General features: G+C 32.9%; 1 protein-coding gene across 1 annotated transcript in view; it reads right to left on the bottom strand.

Annotated features, from left to right (window-relative positions):
• Positions 1 to 4,803: 4,803 nt before the first annotated feature.
• The window catches only part of LOC112126112 (facilitated trehalose transporter Tret1-like), a 32,905-nt gene continuing 14,593 nt past the window's right edge, over positions 4,804 to 23,115 (bottom strand). The window contains exons 6-8 of the mRNA XM_014399007.2: positions 14,874 to 15,070; positions 14,506 to 14,771; positions 4,804 to 6,034 (exon numbers count right to left, since the gene is read on the bottom strand). Of these exons, the coding sequence (XP_014254493.1) occupies positions 5,794 to 6,034; positions 14,506 to 14,771; positions 14,874 to 15,070 (704 nt within the window). The 3' untranslated portion in view covers positions 4,804 to 5,793. The remainder of the gene's footprint in view (positions 6,035 to 14,505; positions 14,772 to 14,873; positions 15,071 to 23,115) is intronic.

The following is a 23,115-nucleotide window of genomic DNA, read 5'->3' as shown; positions in this document are numbered from 1 at the left end:
AATACTAGAAAATTTTGCGATACGATCTTATAGTTTTGAATGGTCGTTTTTCAGGTGAAATAAAAGGGAATTCAAAGTAGTGGTGGGTGTTCTATTATTGTCATTTGCGCTACCTCACGTGATATTGCCAGCGAATTATTCTAACCACTAGATTTCTGCATGTTAAGAATTTCGATGTGTGCGAAGTAGACTGCGTCTTAACATTTTTGCGTCGGTTACGTTTGTCCAATATGGAGGTAGTTAAAGAATGAAATTGGTGAACTACAAGATGAATTCCATCTGATCCTTCAGATATTAATAATGCCTGAACGTATTAACAGAATCTATCATTAATTTTTATGTAAGGTATTTGTTGAAATGAAAAAGTGAGTGTCACGAGCGGGATTCGAACCTACGACCAGCGGCTAGAAACGCCGCTGCACTACCACTTGAGCTATCGTGACTTCGATCCACTCGAACACTAACTTCCCATCTCAATCCATCTTTCGAATTTTCCCTCCTTTTTGCCATTTTTCAAATGTCGTGTAATCAGGATACGATTCTCGGCAACAAATGAAATGGCCACGGAGAGTCAGTGAAAATATGCCTCGTTTTACTTATTAAAGCCATTATATTTGGTGATCCGATTGACCAAATAACTTCTTTCAATTAATTAATCTTTATATAAGGTATTTGTTGAAATACAAAAGTTAGTGTCACGAGCGGGATTCGAACCCACCACCTTCCGCTAAATATGCTGCTGCTATACCACTTAACCTATCGTGACTTCGATCCACGAAATATAATGGTTGGAATTTGTAACTTTATCCTACTTAGCTCAAGTTCAGAATCTTTCTTATATTAGTGCTTCAAAAACTCCATGGTTCGACAGTGCTTGCCCCTATAATAAATAAATCATCCAATTTATTAAAACTAGTTTAATATTTTAACTCTTGGGCTGTAAGAAATTCTTATATAAACCAACAGGGAATATAAAGTTAGAGGTGAGAGAAAGAAAAGGGTTATTTCCACAGAAGAATAAACAAGTGAAGCCGAGTTAGGGATTATAAAGAATTATGCCAAATATTTAATCATTTTGGGGGTAAAAACTCTGTGTGTGTAAATGATATTTCACTGTCTGCTTGGGACATTCACTTCACTAATCTGTTCACTCCCCCTGTTAACCTATAAATGATACATTATGCTGACCTATGCATTATTAATTCTGTTCTTGATTGTCCTGTCACTCTAAATGTATTGTTATCAGAGGTCAGTAATTTAAAAAATTACAAGTTGCCGCATCCGGAATGAATCTTTTAGATACTCTCCGAATATTTTTGTTGAAAGGCTATTGATTTTTAATAGTTTTGTTTTTGATACTAGGTTAACCCCCAGTTATTTGAATCGTTCAGTTACGTACATATGTAAAAATCAATTTTTTTGAGTATTTTTACATTTTTTATCTCATACATTTTTTATTATAATTTTAACTTTAGATTTTTTATAATTTTTATTTTACATTAAGAAAGTTTTTCTGTCTTATTTTTATTTTAACTGCCAAAATTAATAAAAAGTATTTTTTAAGTATTTCATTAAATAAATTTAAATTAAATTTCAAAAGTAACTTTTGTACATATTTTTAAATTTTTAATGTGTGTTCTAAAATATCGGAATATAATCGGGTTGTGATGATGATGATGATGATGAAACTACGAAGCAGGGTTTGTGCTCGCCAGAACTGCAACCGTCTGGCTTATTGTACCCCCCTAGTTCCTATGTTCAGTGTAATCGACTAAATCATTGTGAGAAATATTAGATCATTGACTATTCGTCTATAATTTCGTTCCCTACGTTTTTCCTACATGCTCGGTTAAATCTCCATCGAGACGTTCCTTAGCATTTGAAGATGATGAGTGGCTGTTTCATCCTCCTCATTGTCTAATCTGCAGATGGGATCATCGTTATATATGCCCATGTCGTGTAGATGTTAATGTTACCGTTAATCTCTCCTCCAAGTGCAGCAGTGAGCTTGCCAGTCTTGGTGAGGGTTGGTTTAACATAAATTTACTGTGCTAGAGCGCCGCGAGTGTTTATCAACTTCTTCTTTTGTTTTATTTGGATACATTCTGCGATGGAGGATTCTGAATTTGTTTTTGTTATCCCAAGTATAGATTCGAGACCAAGGTCTTGCAGATCTTCCTCTGGCCAGTGTGTCTGCTTTTTCGTTACCTTCTATTATTTCCTGGCTCTCAAGGTATCATCAGGTTGTTACATTTCCAAGGTTTTGGAGATTTCGGATGCATTCACTGACTAAGTTAGATGTAATTTTTTTTTTTACTTTCTAATGCTTTAATAGCTGCTTGGGTATCAAATTTTATGAGGTTTTTTGCCAGTGTAAACTCTTTTAAGATTTTCTAGTGCACAAGCACGTATTTCTGCTTGAAAGGCTGAAGTGTATTTCCCTAATAAATTCACTAGTTTCGTGGTCCGCTTGACCAATTAATATCTTACAATTAATTAAGGTTTTCAATTGAGATAAAAAAGTCAATGGCACGAGCGGGATTCGAACCCACGATCTTCGGCTTAATACGCCGCTGCTGTACCACTTGAGCTATCGTGACCTCGAGCCACTCGGACACCAACCTCCCATCTCAACCACACCTTCAAATTCAAAAGTTGTGGTTGAGATGGCAAGTTTGATTGCTCATATCTTGGGCTTAAACAAAAACTCTCGATCTGGTTCCTTCGTTTGTTTTGGAGTTATCTCTACAATATCATTGTATCTGATGCTCCCCTGAGTTCTTCCTCTCCTTTATAGTCCGCTGAGACTTGCTTGGGTATCAGATTTTATGAGGTTTTTTTGCCAGTGTAAACTCTTTTAAGATTTTCTAGGGCACAAGCACGTATTTCTGCTTGAAAGGCTGAAGTGTATTTCCCTAATAAATTCACTAGTTTCGTGGTCCGTTTGACCAATTAATATCTTACAATTAATTAAGGTTTTCAATTGAGATAAAAAAGTCAATGGCACGAGCGGGATTCGAACCCACGATCTTCGGCTTAATATGCCGCTGCTCTACTACTTGAGCTATCGTGACCTCGATCCACTCAAACACCAACCTCCCATCTCAACCACACCTTCAAAAGGAAAATTCAAAAGGTGTGGTTGAGATGGCAGTTTGGTGTCCGGTGTTATCTCAACTGAAAACCTTAATTAATTTGCCTAATAAGTTTGATTGCTCATATCTTGGGCTTAAACAAAAACACTCGATCAGGTTCCTTCGTTTGTTTTGGAGTTATCTCTACAATATCATTGTATCTGATGCTCCCATGAGTTCTTCCTCTCCTTTATAGTCCGTTGAGACTTATACTCCGTAAGAAGTAGTAAAGCATGTTTCCAGGATTATACATTCAGTACCCATTTCTGAGAATGGGTATCTGATTTTACTCATTATGGTGTTGCGCGAATAATGTAAGTTTTATGTAATTTGATAGTTTTTGGACGCTAAAGTAGCTTTTCTTAGCCTCCCTTCTTTGTACTTTGTCATTTTTGGACCAATTTAAAATCCGATTGCACTAATATTTTCAGCGTAAAAAACCTTCAGAATTTTTGTTGGGATATATAAGGTTGTATTTGAAATTTTAACCTTGAAATGGGCCTTATTTACCCTGTATAATTTTTCTCCAAAAAATATAAAAATTTGTAAGTGGACTAAAAATGGCAACAGTTTAGTTTTATTTTATTATTATTATTATTATTATTATTATTATTATTATTTGGTGTTATTGGCCAGCGTTATTGTTTGCCGTAGGCTTTAGAAAAACATTTTCTTTATCCTGCCAGCGTTTTGACCTTTATTGAGATCATCTTCATGGCTCAAAGTGTTTGTTTTCTCTTTTGAGGGCACTCTCAACACGACACTCAAGAATCTACCCGGAAAACAAACCCTTTGAGCCCTGAAGATGATCTCAAAAAAGATCGAAACGTCGTATGATAAAGAAAATGTTTTTATAAACCTACGTGACACCAGACTGCACCTCACGATCTACAAATATTTATTGTTATTATTATAATTATTTTTTGATAGCGTTATTAGTTTAAGAGAAATTCAGCCGGGCTATCTAAAAAGGACACCCTGCAGATTTTCTTCGAGACAGGAGATAATTTAATCTGAAACTCTAAGAATTTTATGAGTATGATGGTGAGATCGAAAGCCAAATAAGCGTTCTGGTAAAATGTTGGTGGAAAACAATTCTTTGGTGAATTAATTTTTCTAATAATTTAGGAGGAGCGGTTAAAAAACTAATGGGTCGGTAAAATGAAGGTGAGTGTAAATTTTTATTTGGTTCTGGGATCATTTTAATAAAAGATAGCATAAAATAAAGAAGTCAGAAAAACGATGTTTTTTGAAAGTTCTTAGAGAACTTCATCTGTTATCAAATCATAGCCTGTATTTTTAATGTATATTTCTGCTGTCATGTTTCTTGTGACATATATGTTTTGGAATTAATGGTTTAGTTGGCATATCTAAAGACATACGTAGGTATTACAAGTTAGTCGTGTATATGTTTATCGCCTTCTTGAGATGACCTTGGAATACGTCGGAGAGATGTTCGCCAAATGTTTTGTACTTTTCTTTATCAGAAACGATCCAAGTTCCATCATCATTCCCGAGCAGAACTGAAACAACGATATGACGGAGGATATGTTTAATACTACGATAGAGGGACTTATGCTGTGTATAAAAAAGTTATAAAAATGAAATAAAATGTATTTTATGAATTTTGTTTGCGTACGTAATACCCAGTGGTAAATAATTGTCTAGATTGCCGTTTTTTTATTTTTTATTTTCTTAGCAAAATTTACATTTGAAACCTTATAATTTGTAACGAGTATGATTTACAAAAATACTTATTTTGGTGATTGACTCAATTATGTAACAGAAATGAACTAACAAACTTACAATTATCATGTAGATACTTTAAATTATCCCTTTTGCTCTTAAAATTTTTTAATTTTTTGATGATAATAGTTTTGGATGGAAATTGGAATTGCCATGACCAGGAAATTGAAAGGTTTAATTAATTTAACGTATGTATTATATTCAAAGTTGCTTTCTTCCTTTTTTATCTAACAATTCATCTTGTCGTTTACCTTACCTTATTATTGAAATTTCATATAAAGTTTCTTTTTTGTATTATTTGGTAGTAATTGTATTATCTGTTTTAAATTTAAATTAAATTTTGCGTTTGACAACTTTGTGCTGGTCATGTAAATAATAGTTATGAACTTGTTAAATAGTTTCTGGTAAAGGTTTTAGAACTAATGATGTATTTTAGTTAATACTTATTTTAGGAGATCTTATTTTAAAGATATCTTGCTGGACCGAAATGTCGATTTAAAGTTATTTGATTTATTTGACTGACAAAAATCTCTGTCCACCAAGGTTCACTTGCCCAAGGCAATCCAAAACCATGCATCTTACATCTACAATATTCTATACTCATCTATAGCAAATTTGGTTAAAAAATCATGAATAAAAGGATCATTTTTGCAGAAGAGTTAGAAAGGTAATGTTTTTATGGCATGAAATTATTTTAAATTTTAAAGTCTTTATCTTGTCTTCGAATAAAGTGAGCGATAGCACTTTTAAAAAATATAAACTTTTATTTCATGCTTACTAAAGCGAAACAATGTGTATTTACAATTTTTACATTTTAGCACCAATCTTTGTTTTGTTGTTTCAATGTCCATATGATTTGTTGTTGTTATTGAAGGAATATGGTGCGAATCAGTCTTGAGCTTAGTGAGAAGGTCTACGACTCTGTGCGTCTCGACTTCGGGACAAAAAACTTTTCGATATCTTCCAGCTTCTTGCCCTCGGTTTCTGGAAGGTAGATGGAGAGGAAAAGCAGTCCGCAGAAACCAAGTGCGCTGTATAAAAAGAAGACCCCGTACAGGCCGAGATAAGAGTCCAATTCAAGGAATGTCTTCGAAACTATGAAGTACCACAAATAGTAGGTTGCAGCAGCTATTCCTCCGCCGACTCCTCGCCCCCTAAAAAAATAAAAAAAAAGCCAAATTAAAGCAACGTTCAAACTGCTTGATTGGGGATTGCAGTAGCCGATTGGTTAGCGTAATATATACCTTCTGTTGTAGCCCCCCAAAACTTTTTTTTTTTGTTATAGTAGACTACTATACTCAACGATTTGTTAAACTAATTTATTCATTTTTCCAAACGTTAGCACCGAAAGAACGTATCATTCATTAAATAAATATTTCTTTTCGGTTTCTTACGGTCATAGCGTGCTTATATAAATATTTATTAAAATTATTTAATAATCAAATTTGGTAGTATTTGCCTTGAATACTTCGGCATATATTACACTCGAGGAGAAAATATTAAATTAAAAACTTATCCGTCAACTTCTGTAAGATAAATTTAGTCGTTTTGTCAGTTTATCTTCTCGATACCCGTACAACAGTTTTATTAGTAAAAAATACCTAAAAACTAGAAGTTGATAAATACATTTTACTGAAGTAGATATACTACGTGAATGTTGATTTTTAATTTGAACAGGTTAAAATTTCCAAAAAATCAATATATAAGCAAAACTTTAAAGAAAATGGATGCTTTTTACATGATTATAAAATCATATAAGTCCCATCTGTTAAATAATCCCAGAAAACAAACATTGACATTAAAGTTAGTTTTAATTAATTAAACATTTATTCGAAGGTTTTGGTGAGACAAAAACCTTATATTAAATGTATAATTGATTAAAACAACTAATGCGGTCAGTTATGATTACTAAATGGATTAAAGTTAATTTGTGTGTTCAAGATATCTTGAATTTCAAGATCTGGATAGCAACATTTGAAAGCTGTTGACTTAAAGAAGTGCAGCGATACTTGCAATTGAGTCCGAAGTTTCAGAATGTAAATTGACTTTTGAATTATTCACATGAGATTCAAAAGCATCATTCACAATTTGTAACATAATCAAATCACACGTTGTTTACGTGTGTAAAACACTCTGGAAAAAGCCGTATTGATTTCTATACCACGGAATGAATATTCTTGCTATGATTAGTGGATTTGTATCCACAATTTTAACGCGCAGTTTTGTTAATCTCAAAGGTGATTAATTGGAATTCTTATAGAGTGATCCACTTGAGTTGGTTTCTAATGGTCAAGTGATAATTCCGTTCACCCGGATATAACATTAAGTGCTTTTCAACCAGGAAGATTTTAGTACTGTTAGATCGTATTAATTTTCTCCTGTTGGAATACATTTTGTTCGATATTTAATATAGAATTTTCTATATTTCATACAACTGTATTAAACCTGTAAATGGACCAAATATTTAGTATAGAGAGGTGTCTCAAAAATGATTTGTTGGAATTTTTTTTCTTCAAATTAATTGTTTAAAAATATTGTGAAAAAAGTAGGTGCCGACTGCTTCGTGCAGCTATTACTACTCCTCCTCTCATTCTCCGTTTCTCTGTCTCTCTCACACCATTTTTTCTCTCTCTCCCTCCTCTCTCCATCGCTCTCTCAGTCAGTTGATTTTTTCCTTTCTTGTTTTGCTTACAATAAGTACTTACTTTAAGTTTTTACCAAATTATGTATTTTTATGCACATATTTCTCCTTTCTTCTAGACTATCTGTAGAGAAGTGTTAATATTTTTCTTCGGCGACTTTAAATCTCCTAGTTTTTGAAACATTTCCCCCTTATTTTTTCATACAATGTCACTCTTCTTATTTCCATTTTTTTCTCTCTCTCTCTCTGTTTCTGTGTTTTGAGAGAAAACGCTCTCGCTATAATCATTTTTGTGCGATTTAAGTCGAATTAATAGCTCTTTTTCATAAATGACTGTCAATGTAGACACTCGGAGCCGTTACATTCAGACATTTTTCTCCAATATTGTAATTTATTTTAAAAATGAATATTCAATTTGCGGAAAATAAGCAATTGTTCTTTAATAGCTCAAAGATAATAGGGAGAAGTTACGTAAAAGCACACGTTAGATATATTACAAAAAAACATTTATTATCCAATTTCAAAGTGGAACTACAATTCATGGTTATTAACGTTGAAATTGGCAAAAATTGAGACAGTAAAAATTATTTTGCAGGTGAAAAGTTTTCTAGTGTATATAAGAATGATCGATTAAAAACAAACACTCATAGAAAGAGAGAGTGAGTTAAAGAGAGTCAGGGAATAAGGGAGAAAAAGGGAGGGACAGAGCAAAGATGTACGCATTTTTCAGTAAAATGAAACTTTTTTTCAACCAAATGAAACTTTTTTCAATCAAATGAAACTTTTTTTTTCAATCAAATGAAACCTTTTTTCAATCAAATGAAACCTTTTTTTCAATCAAAGGAAACCATTTTTCAAGCAAATGAAACCTTTTTTTCAAGCAAATGCAACCTAAAACCTAATGATAATAATTATGTAGAGGAATCAATAAAAACTTACTTTGTGTAGGAACCATCGTTTTAAAAAGGATTGAACTCAACACCCACTCCATCGTTCATAATTTCTATCACAGAAAGTTGTTGCTCGCTCAAAAACACTTTTCTATCCGACTTAATTAAACTTCGACGGGGTGGATGTAGAAAAGTTTAATAAGTACGGATCTTCACAGGAAACGTTCTTGTACCTAAGCCTTACAATTCAATTATTGTAATGTATTCAATCATCATAAAAATTATTGTTAATACTATAATGTCATTTATTTATTCCTCTACATAATTATTATCATTAGGTTTTAGGTTTCATTTGCTTGAAAAATGGTTTCATTTGATTGAAAAAAAGTTTTATTTGATTGAAAAAGGTTTCATTTGATAGAAGAAAAGTTTCATTTGATTGAAAAAAGTTTCATTCGATTGAAAAAAAAGTTTCATTTAACTGAAAAATGCTATATATGGCTTCAATAGGTTCAGGTTTGATCCGTCCTAAAGTCTAGGTGCCTTTTGTCTATTTTGGCCAACGATACTTCAATTTTAATTTGATATTTATGTATTGTAGTAGTCGGCATTCATTTGCTCAAGTAGTCAATGTAGGTTTTTAATGCTCGTGTGTAATTTTGACAACTGTCGTTCCTATGTTTTTAACCGGACAACCAAAGAGATTACCAGCATTCATTGATCTTTTTATCAGATATTTAATTTACCACAGCAAAAGGGAATGGGGTATAGCTGAAAGATAAAAGGACAGCAGAGAAAAAGGCCGCATAGCCAGGTAACCATCTTTATCCAGAAAAAAGCGAAATTGACCGGACGGGATTCGCACTGCAAGCTTTGTCCCTTGACTCACCTTATTCTCAATAATTTCCTTGTACCTTACAAACGATTTAAATTGCTATATTAAATTTTAAAACTGGCGTTTTAGATGATTTTTTTTATTTAATGAAGAAATTAAAATAGTTGACAAGTTTATTGCACACTTCTTGGTCTGACAATCTACATCCATCGGTTCTTCGATAAACAGAGAATCTCAATTTTTTTACAACCATTTTCATTTTTGCATAAAAAAGAAAAAAAATTACTTACATTCCTTACGTTTGAACCCTACCGTGTACATTAACAGGGATATGCCTGGAATAAAAAATACAAAAAAGTGGAAGGGTTTTCAGCGTTGCACTTTAATTTATTTAGTTGGGATTCAATTTAGAGAAAGAACCCTTTTCGCAGAAATGTCCTAATTTAATTTGGAATCACGTCTCGATAGCAGAATTACTACATTTCTGCTTGAATTAATTAATTTATTATTATTTATTAATTTAGTAAGTGCTTTTATGATTTCATATTACATTTTTCCATTATAAAATGAGAGTTGAATTTTTTATTTATTGCTTTTTCATTAAGTATTAACAATAACATCAACAAAATCATGGTACTTTTTTTTGAAAGCCGGCAGATTCTAGAAAATAGATAACTTATTTCAAAACAATTAGGCTCTTTGATTTGCTCACATTCACCTACCTTCTTCTCCGCTGGTAAATTTGGTAAATTTTTCTTATCTAAATGGGCAATAACTAACTCTGATATTAGGGAAAAATGGCGTCTGCAAACAAGACTTTTGGTAAAAGAAAAGGCAAAACTTTTTCAAGCCATGGCAACTGAAGTAATATATATGATTATCAGCTTGCTGTCAATAGAACATAGAATAAATGAAAAATAATTACTTTTGTGTGACGATAATACCTACTTGTCTGCCTTATTGCTATTGTTACTAGTTTCAATGACAATGAGCACATGCATAATATAATTTTTCCATATTTTATTGATTACTAAGTGTTCTTAACAAGTTAAAGAGAATAAGAAGAAAACGAGAAGAGGAAAAAAAAGGGAATTTTGAATGTTAAATTTGGCGCATTTAGTGTCAATATTAATATAAATAATAATTTTAATGTTAAAATCAATGAAACGTACTAAATTAAATAAGGAGAGAAATTACCAGAAAAATTACAATCTACAGAGTTAAAATGTAGGAACGGGAGGTACTAAAAATGACTGGACTTGAAGATGGAAAGCTTGAAGCTCAGTGAATGTAGTCAGGATGGGAATTCCAGAGTTTCTAGGCTCCGATAAAGAAGGATCGACTAAAATCGGTGGATTTGTATAATGGGATAGGTGCAGATTTTTTGACTAGGAGAAGAAAAACCGCAATCAAGTCTCTACACTAAGGAAACTCTGGTAAGGCTAAGGTGGTTGATTAACCACCTAAAGCTGGCCCGTGAGTTAGAAAAATCGAGGAGGACAATAGATCACTCTGGCAGAAGTTGCATGAGGGGGTTAGAGAAAGTATTGGGTTGTCCGGAAAATAATGCAGGATTTTAAGTTTTCATTAAAAAAAATCTATATAAAATATTCTGTTTACGTTTACAGGATTACTCATNGAAATTATTTTGATTAAAGAACATTGCTTTAAAGTAACTAGTTTCTTTTTTTTTGTTTAATACCAAAATCCTGCATTATTTTCCGGACAACCCAATATATACTGCAAAATGAGGTACAGCCATTTCAACCACGTCACAAAATCGATACATGAGATCTCTTTAGGTAACTAAATATGGACCGAAAAAATCAGTTCACCGTATGCCAATTCGAAATAGGGAAGCACTTCAACGAGAAAAATATGACTAATGACAATGATTCTAAAACTTGAAATATTATTCATTATAACTAATTTTTTATCTCGCTACACGTTCGATATGCTAAAATAACCTTCTGTATAATGTGTGGTGTTTAGTGACCGCTACTTAATGATTATTTAGAGGTCGTGAGAAGCGGTCTGGTGTGACGTATGTTTTAGAAAAACATTTTTTTTGGCACTCTCAACAACAGACAAGAATGACATATCTACACGGAAAACGAACATTTTCAGCCCTGAATGTCTCAATAAAGTTCATAACGTTGGCACGGTAAAGAAAATGTTTTTCTAAAACCTACGTCACACCAGGCCGCTTCTCACGACCTCCATTTCTACTTCTGTATAATGATTATTCAGAAATCGTGAGATGCGGTCTGGTGTGATGTAGGTTTCAGAAAAACCTTTCCTTTATCGTGCCAACGTTTCGATCTTTATTGAGATCATCTTCAGGGCTCAAAGTGTTGGTTTTCGAAAAGAAACCCAAACGAGGACTGAAATTAAGTGAAGGGGAAAATTAAAATTTGTACGGATTGTAAACCCGTGAGGGATTCCGTGAATGAAAACTGAATAAATTTAACTGATTACACAAGGGAGATCGTTAGACATTCGTTAATATACAGAAAATTTAAGGGGGAAGGAAATCTTAGAATATCGTAATAAGCGATTCAAATGACCTGTTTTCGTTCAAAATGCATCGCCATTTCCGGATTTTCGTTGAAACCGACATCGTACAAAATGAAAGAAAACTAAGGTTGTTTAAAGTCAAGTGGAACCAAAATATATTTTGTTGTAGGTAAATTGATTTTTCCCCAAAAACGGAGATAATTTCTTTGTACTTATAAAAAGGCGTGGTCCATAAATTTTTCCCCTATTTTTTCTACAGCCGTAGTATTAATAATTTTATAAAACAACAAAGTACGTAACAATTAATCGCGACTTTCATTGATTTACCTCACCGTCCCATTCTTTTTTCGAAAATACATTCTTCTGCCTAAATCATGCGGAACGCTTTGTAAAAGTACTTTATGAAAAATCTCCCTTGCACATTTTTAACGGATTACATTTTTTGTCTAACGTTAATCCAGGCCGATTAAAAGCGAACATGACCAAAGGACTATATTTAAAAAAATTCATATTCCTGAATAATTACATTACCTAAAATCAAGCTTTCTTACACTTTCACTTTAGCCTTTTTCTTTCTACTAATTTTATTTAAATAAAACTAATTATATACAGTTTGCTTTGTTAAAATAATAAAGCATCGGCTAGTAGGTTGGTTATTCTTTAAAGTGTGGTTTAACATGATTGTAGGCTTTATAGTAATAAAAATAAACCCACCACTTCTCCTTTCTTTTTCAATTTCCAACAATAACTGTTTCTTGACGAAACCTAATCCTAATAAACTACTAAATATAATACTAAACTTAAATAACGGAAAAATTTACCCGTTTCATCTCAAGCTGTTCTACGAATAAAACGTGTAACCCACTTAAATTCAGCTTTTGGAAAAATATATTCGTTGTTTTATTGTGTCGTACCAATGGTAATTCGTGTGTAACATGAGATATTATCAAGGAAACGATTATGTAAAAATTATGTTATTTTATTTATATTAAAAATAGTGAGCCAACCAAGAAAATAGGAAATATATATTTCTTCGTTGACTCACTATTTTTAGTAAGTTTTTGAAAATATAATGTTTTTTTTAATCTAGCGGTTATTTCCTTATCCAAGTATGAGCTTGTAATTGAGGCTTTCAGGAAAAATATTTTTTTTACATAATCCACCTCTGTGTTACTCGCGTATGACTTGAAGGTTTACTGTTTTCAAAGGCAGCATTACAAATATTCGTTTGAAGTACATGTTTATTTTTCTTTATGGTTCCATGTAAAGGGTCGCTTTTCTTAAATTTATGTTGAATTGCTATATTTTGTTCTGTGCTAAATAAGTTTTAACTATCAAGTTGCAGTATTAAAAGTCGTGTGGCTTTAGTTTACACCATTTCTTGGGGTATTCATATGTAGTGGCATAAAGATGAAAATTGATGGAAACTAGTCGTTAGAAGTTACAATAGAGAATAGTTTATTCAAATTGACATATCCTTTTAAATATAATTACAAATGACTATTCGGAAATCGTGAGATGCTGTCTAGTGTGACGTAGGTTTCAGAAAACCATTTTCTTTATCGTGCCAACGTTTCGATCTTTATTGACATCATCTTCAGGGCTCAAAGTGTTTGTTTTCTGTTTTTTTTGGGCACTCTCAACACGGCACACAAGAATGGCACACTTACGCAGAAAACAAACAATTTGAGCCCTGAAGACGATCTCAATAATGATCGAAACGTTCGCACGATAAAGAAAATGTTTTTCTAAAACCTACGTCACACCAGACTGCATCTCACGATTTCTGAATAATTATCGACTAACGGTCACTAATCACCACATATTTCTGTATAATGTTTTGTATTATATATTACTCTGCTATAGTTTCTAATGTTTACCCTTTATTTGCAAATAAAATGGTACATTTTTATTCGTAAATAGAATATTTTGTCATCTTTAAACCTCAAACCTATGATTAAACTATACAATAGGTGGTTGAATATTTTTATCCTTAGAACATTGGAAATAGTCAAGTTTAGAATGTTAGACGTTTAAATTAGCTTTCAAGGTTTATCACATTTCAATCTTGTAATTTGAAAAACCTGTAAATAATTGTAAACTCTGAAGTTGATTTTGTAAATTCTCATTTTCTTATAATTACATAATTATGTATATTCTTTGAATAGTAATGCACTCAAGAGGCCGCGGTAGCCGAGTGTTTAAGGCGTCAGACTCTCGGCTAGTAGATCCCGGGGTCGTGGGTTCGATCCCCACCGTCGCCTCTGGACTTTTTCTGGCATCTAAGGGGACCGGTGGCCGCAATTGAAAACAATTGACACGGCACTCATCAATGAAAGGGGCGGGATCGGATCTCAGCGACCCTGAATTTGGTCCCGACCACCTTCAAAAATGAGTTTCTTCGATGGAAGAACACCAGTACGACGTGGGCTCAAGTTCACATTTGTGTTGCGAACCCTCCCCCAAAATATGGAGCCAGGGATAAAGTACAATAAAGGATAAAGTACAATAAATAAGCTTTGTGCTCAAAAGGGAACTCCTCCAGTCCCTAGTATCCATTGTTTTAAAAAAAATTAAAATAAGCACTCCGAACTCTGGCTGACTGTCTTAATACCTTGCAATAATAATACTGTTTTTTATTTTCAACTCTAAATTTCTTTCATTTTGTAAAAAAGTATATATATATCTATCTATCTAAATTAACTAATCTATTAAATATAAGAGGGAAAAGGTTGTACAAACCTAGCTGGAAACACTTCTGCCAGAAGTGTCCAGGGGATGACCCCAATCCCGACGTTCGTGCAGAAAAAGAGTAGCGAAAATAGGACGAGAGGAAAGATTCCGAGATCGAGCTGCCTTGTTTCCCTCAGGAAAGCGTAGACTCCGAGGCAGAGAGTAATTAGTGAACAGGCCGTGATTGAAATCAGAGAAAGCCCTCGTTTCCCGAGTTTTCGAACACTTCCCATACAAACAAAACTTCCCAGAATTTGGCTCGATGCGGCAAACACCTGAAACAAAACTTTGTTGTATCATTTCGAAATTTACCTCGTTTACTTTATTAACGGTAACTTTATACGTTTAAATTAATAACGGTTTAAAAACTGTTTTACCGTGCCGACGAAAGGGTCAAGTGGTACGCCGAGCTTTGTGAAGACGTGGACCAAGTACGGTCTGCATCCGTTTAAAGCACCGCAGTGTAGAAAACCGAAATAACAAACAACCAAACCCAACGGCTTTAGCATCTCTGGCCTGACCAAATCCTTCATTTTCTCAGAGAAGGTTGGTTTGTAATCTTCTACCACAAGACCTTAAACAAAACCCATTGTTTAAAGATATATATTGGATAGTTATTATCAAATCATATATAGCTGTCATAACTGACCATATTAATTATTTCAAAATTATTCTTTTCATCTAAGGTCTTGGTTGAGATGAAAAAGTTAATTTCGAGAACTTGATTCGAAAACTCCGCTGATCTGACCACTAGGAGTAAGTCACGATAGCTGAAATGGTTAGAGCAGCGGCGTATTGAGCCAAAATTCGTGAGTTCGAATTCCGTTCGTGGCACTAATATTTTCATCTCAACCCAGGCCCTAGATGAAGAGAATAATTAATTGAAATATGTTATTATCAAAATTTGATAATTAAATACATTTATGATAAATTAGTAGTAGTAAAATTGAATATGTTTATAGATTTATGTTTATATATATTTATATACAGGGTGTCCCAGTTCCTTCTGAGGAAACACAGGGAATCGATTCTACTTTTCGTTCGGAGCAAAAAATGCTCAGAAGAAAGTTTTAGGAAAGTTCCTTATTTTGAAGATATTCGTCAATTTAAGTTTTTTCAACTTTTTACTACTTTACCACATAAAAACGCTTCCAACTTCCAAAATGTTGAGACTACAATAAATCCAATTACACCATTTGAAAGAACGCTAAATTTGCTGTAAGATACTTCTATTTGCAATAATCTGAATGACATAAAATGTTAGGCAATATCAGTTGGAACATGTCAAAATTACAAAATTTAAAATTTTGGTCATGATTGCACGTTCTACTGAGATTACAAAAAAATACCTACAACTTGTCAAATTTTACTAAAACTTCTGCATCTAATATGCTTTACGTTGATATATTCAGGTTTTTAAATAACGTTCTAGTAGAGTTAAAAAATAACAATTAAATGTCCGAAAACGTGAGCTAAGGTAAATTTGAAGGGGGGGGGGCGTAGAAATTCAGAAAGTCAGTTACATTCGAGAAGAGGGAAAACACTTTGAGCATTTCCTCTGAAAAGTTCCTCCTTTGTTGTTTGGTGCTTGCTACAAGAAGAACCATTGCATTTTATTGTATAAAGCTTTCTGGTACGGTTTTTGTGAGTATGAAGCTTTCTGGTATGGTTTTTGTGAGATTACAGATGTGTCATTTTTATTTTACAAAGCGAGTTCTAATAGATTTATTTCTACCTCCTTCAAATTTACCTTAGCTCACGTTTTCGAACATTCAATTGTTATTTTTCAACTCTACTAGAACGTTATTTAATAATTCACTAATTTCGTGGTCCGCTTGACCAATTAATATATTAAAATTAATTAAGGTTTTTAGTTGAGATAAAAAAGTCAATGGCACGAGCGGGATTCGAACCCACGATCTTCGGCTAGATACGCCGCTGCTCTACCACTTGAGCTATCGTGACCTCGATCCATTCGGACACTAACTTCCCATCTCAACCCCACCTTTTGAGTTTTCCCTCCTTTTTGACTTTTTTATTTCAACTAAAAACCTTAATTAATTGTAATATATTATTTGGTCAAACGGACGGTTATCCTCTTAATACTTATGATTAATTATTGATCATCATAATTGAAGAAATTAAAATTAGAATAATAAATAAACTGTGTATTTTTACTTGATAGAATTTATAACTTAGAATTATGATATGTTATTCTAAGGCAATTTTTTGCCAATTGAAGTTTTGATTGTAACTTAATACTTACAAACATCCAATAAAAAATTATAAAGCCGCATTTTAAATGTGAAGGTAAGAGCTTGGAGTCATAAAAGCCACATTGTTGTGTCAAAATTTACAGAGAGACAGGATGGCCAAGTTATTTGAATTTTTTCTGTTCAAGTTTGATGTCTTGTTGGTTTTTCTGCGAGTATCACTGATCGCAGTTTGATTATCTCTTGGTATGTCTGTTCTCGCTATGTGCAGTCTTCCAACATTTGATCGGATATGGTTTTTATTGTTTTATGTTAAATAGTTAATGTAACGTTTATTTTTATAACCAAAATGCAAACAGTTTTAAATTTTAGCCTGCTTTTATTGAATAGAAGTTAATATTAAATTATAGAATATAATTAATTTTTCATAAAATATAACCGGTGATTAACCACAGGGAAAGTAATTAGCAACACGTAGTTATTTGAAAACAACTTTTACTTATTCCTTGATATTGTTTATTGTTGGCGGGACAAGTGCTCCACATAAAATAAAAACCTTTCAAAGTGTCAACACTGGGAGGAAAATTAAAGTTGCGAGTCGTTCTTCAAACTTTATCTCGAAGGTGAAATTTTAATAATGTTAAATTACTGGAATTAAAGGGACATTATATTACGACAAATATAATTTTGTTTAATTATAATTCTAAATCGTTAGAAAACATGCAGGTTTAAATGCAGATAGATGCTGCCAAATATTTACAACAAAAAAGAACAAGATATTGATTAAGCACCTTTCCCATTAAATTAGTTTTCGATAAAGTACGTTATGTGCGGTCTCACTGGAAAGCAATATTCGTATAATTACATATCCGATAAAGAGTTACGGGAAACCCACATGAACTGGAGAGCATCCTTTTAACTCGCCATAATTTCGTTTATTAATTAAACTGGGGCATTTGTCCCTTATTGGACAAGCGATGCGTACTCATATGCTACAGCTCAATTTCTCACTAATGACACAATCACCTAGTTAAAAAGAATCTAGTTTTTATTTGTAAATTAGTTTTAAATCGTTAATAATATGATTTGAATTAATATGGAAATGGTTTTGGATACATTTGTTATTCAGATATCGTGAGATGCGGTCGGGTGTGATGTAGGTTTCAGAAAAACATTTTCTTTATCGTGCCAACGTTTCGATCTTTTATTGAGATCATCTTCAGGGCTCAAAGTGTTTGTCTTCTGTGTAATTGTGCCATCCTTGCGTGTCGTGTTGAGAGTGCCCCCTTTTTCTGAAACATACATCACAACCGACCGCATCTCACGATATCTGAATAACTATCGATTAACGGTCACTAATCTCTATACATTTGGATACATTGTTGACCACATTATTTATACTATAAGAGAAAAACAGACCCAAAAACTCCCAAAAAAAAAGAAGATCAACACATGATTTAAAGAGATAAATTCATTGTGAAGGATAAAATAATTTAATTTTTGCCATTTCTAAATGTTGTATCTCACACGAAAAACGCATTTTTTTTAAATATTGTGAGTTGTAATTGTGGGTGTAGGAAGAGTGGAATTTTTCTTTAATAACATTTGTCTTTCAAATAACATCTTCCTTGCTCCACAACGTATTGTCAATAATGTTGAATAATGTTGTCATAGCAAGTTGAATATAAATATAGATCCTAAATATTCCTTACATCTGAATCCAAATGTTAAATCATGTCATCAATTTCTAATCAAAATGGTACTTAATGACATAATAATTGTCAATCCGGTATCCAATAGCAATTAAGGTTATATTGGGAGTATTTCACGGGTGAGGAGACTCCGTAATCAAACTTCCTCGTAGTTAATAATCGAAGGAAAATTATAACTTCAAAAGAAAAAAACCTTATAATTGTCTGAAAGGAAGAGGGCTATAGATTGCATTATTAACGGACGGAACAACACTCCGACTTGCCTGATTTTATCGTAGTTTCTCAACTCATCCCAGAGTCGAAAGTATGATCATCTTTCATTTTAATTCGAATATGGTTATTTAAGTTATTTTAATTTTTCCTAGAAGTAGAATATTTTTGATATATAGACTCAGGGATGCCGGATAAAATAAACGTACAAATTTTCCGAGAGCTGAATACCTTTTTACGTCAGTAGTTGGAACACATTTCGAAACCTAGTGTTACACACCAAATGTAATAAATATAAAAAGTAATTTATTTTTAGGCTGTTTCCATCTGAATAAATTTATTTTATGTTTTTGAAGGAAATTCTTTTTATATTTGCTTAAATATACTGCAAGACGAAAAAAACGGACACTAGTATGTTGTTTATTTCATACTACATGCTGATTTTTATTAATTTTAACATACTTTTTTAATGTGTGGTGTTTAGTAACCGTTTGTTGATTAATTCTAGTATAATTTAAACAATGTTGATAAATCCCAGGCCCTGAAGACGATCTCAATAAAGGTCAAAACTTGGAACTGTAAATAAAATGTTTATCTAAAACCTACCAGACCGCATTTCCCGATCTCCAAATAATACTTATTTTAATATCTTAATAATATTTTAACTCAAATTAAACAAGATCGGATATTCATGAGTTTTAATAAAAGAATATATAATTATGATAGAATAAATTTGAATTTCCGGTTTTTAGTGGTTTCTTTCAAACCATAATAATTAATTATTTTGTTTATTAAAACTCAAGAATTTCTGATTTCTTTTAATTTGGTTCATATTAAAATTAGTATGCTGTAATTGCTTGAAATAAACAACAAAATACGAGCTTCGCCTTTGAGATTATTGACACGTTTTTATGCACATTGGAAAAATCTTAGAATAAATGTAAAAAATATCACTGTCATAATCATGCACCAATTTTAGTCAATGCTGGTATTACAAATACTTGCAATCATAAAGAAATTTGAAAATAATTTGACTTTCCAATTCGTTACTAATTGACATTGGAAATTAATTGTACTGATTATGGTTTGAAAAAATGGTTGTATGATGTTTTTATTATAAATAATGTATACAACACAGCAATACCTCACAAAGGAATTGCGAAGACCAACCAGCAGTCTTTCTTTTTGGCCGTATGATCTCCGTGTTAGCCATAACTTAAGATTGATTTTTTAAATTATGTTATTTATGGTAATATTGTTTTATCTTGTGCGGTTTTGGGACTTTCACGTTTAACTACAACTAATTAATATGTTTAGTTGAGATAAAAAAGTCAGTGTCGCGGGCGAGATTCGAACCCACGACTTTCGGCTAGATACGCTGCTACTCTACCACTTATCGTGACTTCGATCCACTCGGACACTAACCTCCCATCTCAACCCCCACCTTTCGAATTTACCCTCTTTTTTGCCATTTTTCATTGACTTTTATATCTCAACTAAAAACCTTAATTAATTGAAAGATATTAATTGGTCAAGCGGACCACGTTAACTAGTGAATTTAACTTCAACTTTAAATAACTTGTATTAAATAATTTAACTATACTTTAAATGTATAGGTCGTTTTCAAATACATAGTCCATAATATCCAGGTTCGCTGTGTGCATCAATATTAGACGATGTTGGTGATGGGCACATTCCACCATATTTCATTGTTTATTTATTTTTTTTTTATTATTTTTTTGTTGCCGGCTAACTACCTGGGTCGTCGCCGGGGCCCCCATATAAACCTTCTCGCATTTGTCTTCTTATCTATGTTATGTGTATATTCTTTTCTGAGTCTTCTTATGCCTCAACTAAACAACTGTTGCCTTCCGATTCACCTAATAGGGGATTCGTTATCTTGTTTGTTGTTACCATCCCACACGAGATAAATTAAAATACATAGATATAATATATACACATTTTCATAATTCACATTCATACTAATTTACTAACCTATACTACAACTAAATTGGAGGTCGGAAGATTATCGTGATCTTGCGGCCCCCTGTCTTTCACACTAATAAATACGTTCAAACTGTATTTACAAGTTCCACTCACACACTAACCTATCCTAATCTAAATTGTTTGACGGGCCTGTGGAGTACTCGATATTTCTCGACAGCCACGTCCTTTCACGCATCACCTCTCACGCTAATAAATACATTCATTCTGGACAAGCCACTACACTTCGGAAGTATAGTACGAACGAAATGCCAATGACCCGTCCCTCACATCATACTACAAATATATAACATATCTGTACTAATTTGGTGGGTCTGTGGGTACTTGATATTCCGTCACAGCTACACCCAAGCATACTTCGACATTCATGCAAATAAATACATTCCTACAAATAGGAGGGATATACCACGTGTGGTGAATTATATATAGCCATAAGCATTGATTAATTTTAGGTAATCAATGACCTTCCGTTTCTCATTTACCTTTTTGTAAGTGGTATGGCAGCCAGTTGTGATTTAAAAGATATAAAATGTAATTTTAGAGAAGATATGTGCATGATTTTAAATATGCTACTGGTGGCAAACATCAAAGCGCCTGACAGCGAGACGCGACATTTCTCCGTAAAATGGAAATTACATAATTGTTTTTAGATTGAAAAAAAAAAATAAACATAATAATGTGTTTTATTTTCAAACATTCATTCTTTATACATTAAAAAAGAAAATAACATATTTCTTGCCATGATCTAATTGTTCGTGTAGAGTTGAATTAAAAATATGTAAAAGTGAATATATTGTTTTCAAACATGCATATTTACATACATAATAATCATATTTACATCGTCTTTCACCACATGGAATTGTACTACACAATACTTAAATACTTGTAATGCCTTTTATGATCTTTGTGAAATGTTTAAGTTATAATATAGCGTAATTATTTTTAATTTTTTTTTTACATATAGTAAAATTGCACAGTACAAGGGAAAAGTCTTAGTAAAGCCTACCAGTCTAAAATATTATAATTGAATCCTAATTTTGTACGCGAAATAAGCATTTATTGGAGACATAGGTTTTCCTGAATAATTATTGTTCCCTTCACACCAGTAAATGGAAAGCGGGTAACACTTAGTTTTAAACAATTCCAGTAGACCCTAGCCATTGTGATGAATAACAATTGCAGGTTTTCCCTTTGGCACCGGTGTTCTCAAGCCGCAAAATTAATATTCCAAAGGTTCAACTCTTCAAAGGAAGAAAGGTACGATCCGTCGGATCACGCTCACGAGGATTCCTAAGTGTAGGCAGTAGTCCATGACGTTTACTGCTCTGAAGAGATGGGAAGCGATTTAATATATTTCCGAGGAACCAGTGAGCCCGATAAAACACATTCCGGAGCAGTCGCCCGTGACCCGCTTCCCCTCTTGAAAACTTGACCGAGTTCGAAACGCGGGTACTAACATCGACTACTACCGTATGTGGAAAAATACACCTGAGAATGTCAGATATCAATATTTTCGGAATAAAATGTATCATGAGGAACGTCGAATATAGTAAATTTATAAAATTCTTCAACAAGATGGATTACAAGGAAAAAGAGACTTTCTTTCTATCGCGATCATTAATGAAATTTATTTTATTACATGTTTCTATGTCGCATGTGCACTTTATATGAGATTTTCAATATTTCTTTTTTTATACGCGTTAATTAATTAACTCGCGATTCAAGTCATTTGGTTAATCGTTATGTCAAGCTAGTCCTAATAAAATGGCACTAATTTTAGCAGAAATAACAACAATCAGAACACGAATCTCCTTTTAAAACTCTTGAAAGTTTTAAGAGGTAAACATTAAATATTTCCAAAACACGTACCCAATATAATTTTATTTTTAAATTAAATTATTAGACCAAGTAATAATCCTCTGATCATGTTATTCCCGCCCAATCTAAGTAAATATTTTGAGCAGTCAGGCTGGCCTGCCTGGAGGCACCATGATAATTTTTTTTTCTGGAGAGGAAAAGTTTGTTTAGGCTCTACTAATTATTGGGCCAAGATTATGCCGCAAAAACCGTGGAATAAACCCCAGGATGGCGGATGGTTTTACAACACAACGGTCTGACCCCCTGGTCACATATGGAGCTCTTTTGTGGTGGCAAAAAAATGCATAGGAAGGACAAAACAAATTGAATATCGTACAAAGACTAGCGAGTTGAACACATTGTAGAACGTACACAAGGATGATGCGTAATTGTTCGACAACATCGACCAAAATCAATCTCCCGGAAATTACTTTAATTTACAAAAGTGGCTTTGGAAAGTGGAGTAAAGCGGTCGATATCGTATCAAAACCAAATGGATCGTTCCTGCTGTCTTCTAAGCTGAGGCTCATGAAACCCAACCATGGATTTAATACAGAAGAAATAAAAAGGTGTACGGATGCACATATTTTCGGACAGGCAGGCAGCCATATGCTTTTAGCTCC

This window comes from Cimex lectularius, unplaced genomic scaffold (genome assembly GCF_000648675.2).
Source record: "Cimex lectularius strain Harlan isolate CLEC.00 unplaced genomic scaffold, Clec_2.1 scaffold128, whole genome shotgun sequence".
Classification (NCBI taxonomy): Eukaryota; Metazoa; Arthropoda; class Insecta; order Hemiptera; family Cimicidae; genus Cimex; species Cimex lectularius.
Note: the sequence above shows the minus strand (reverse complement) of the source record. Positions and strands in the feature narration are given on the sequence as shown.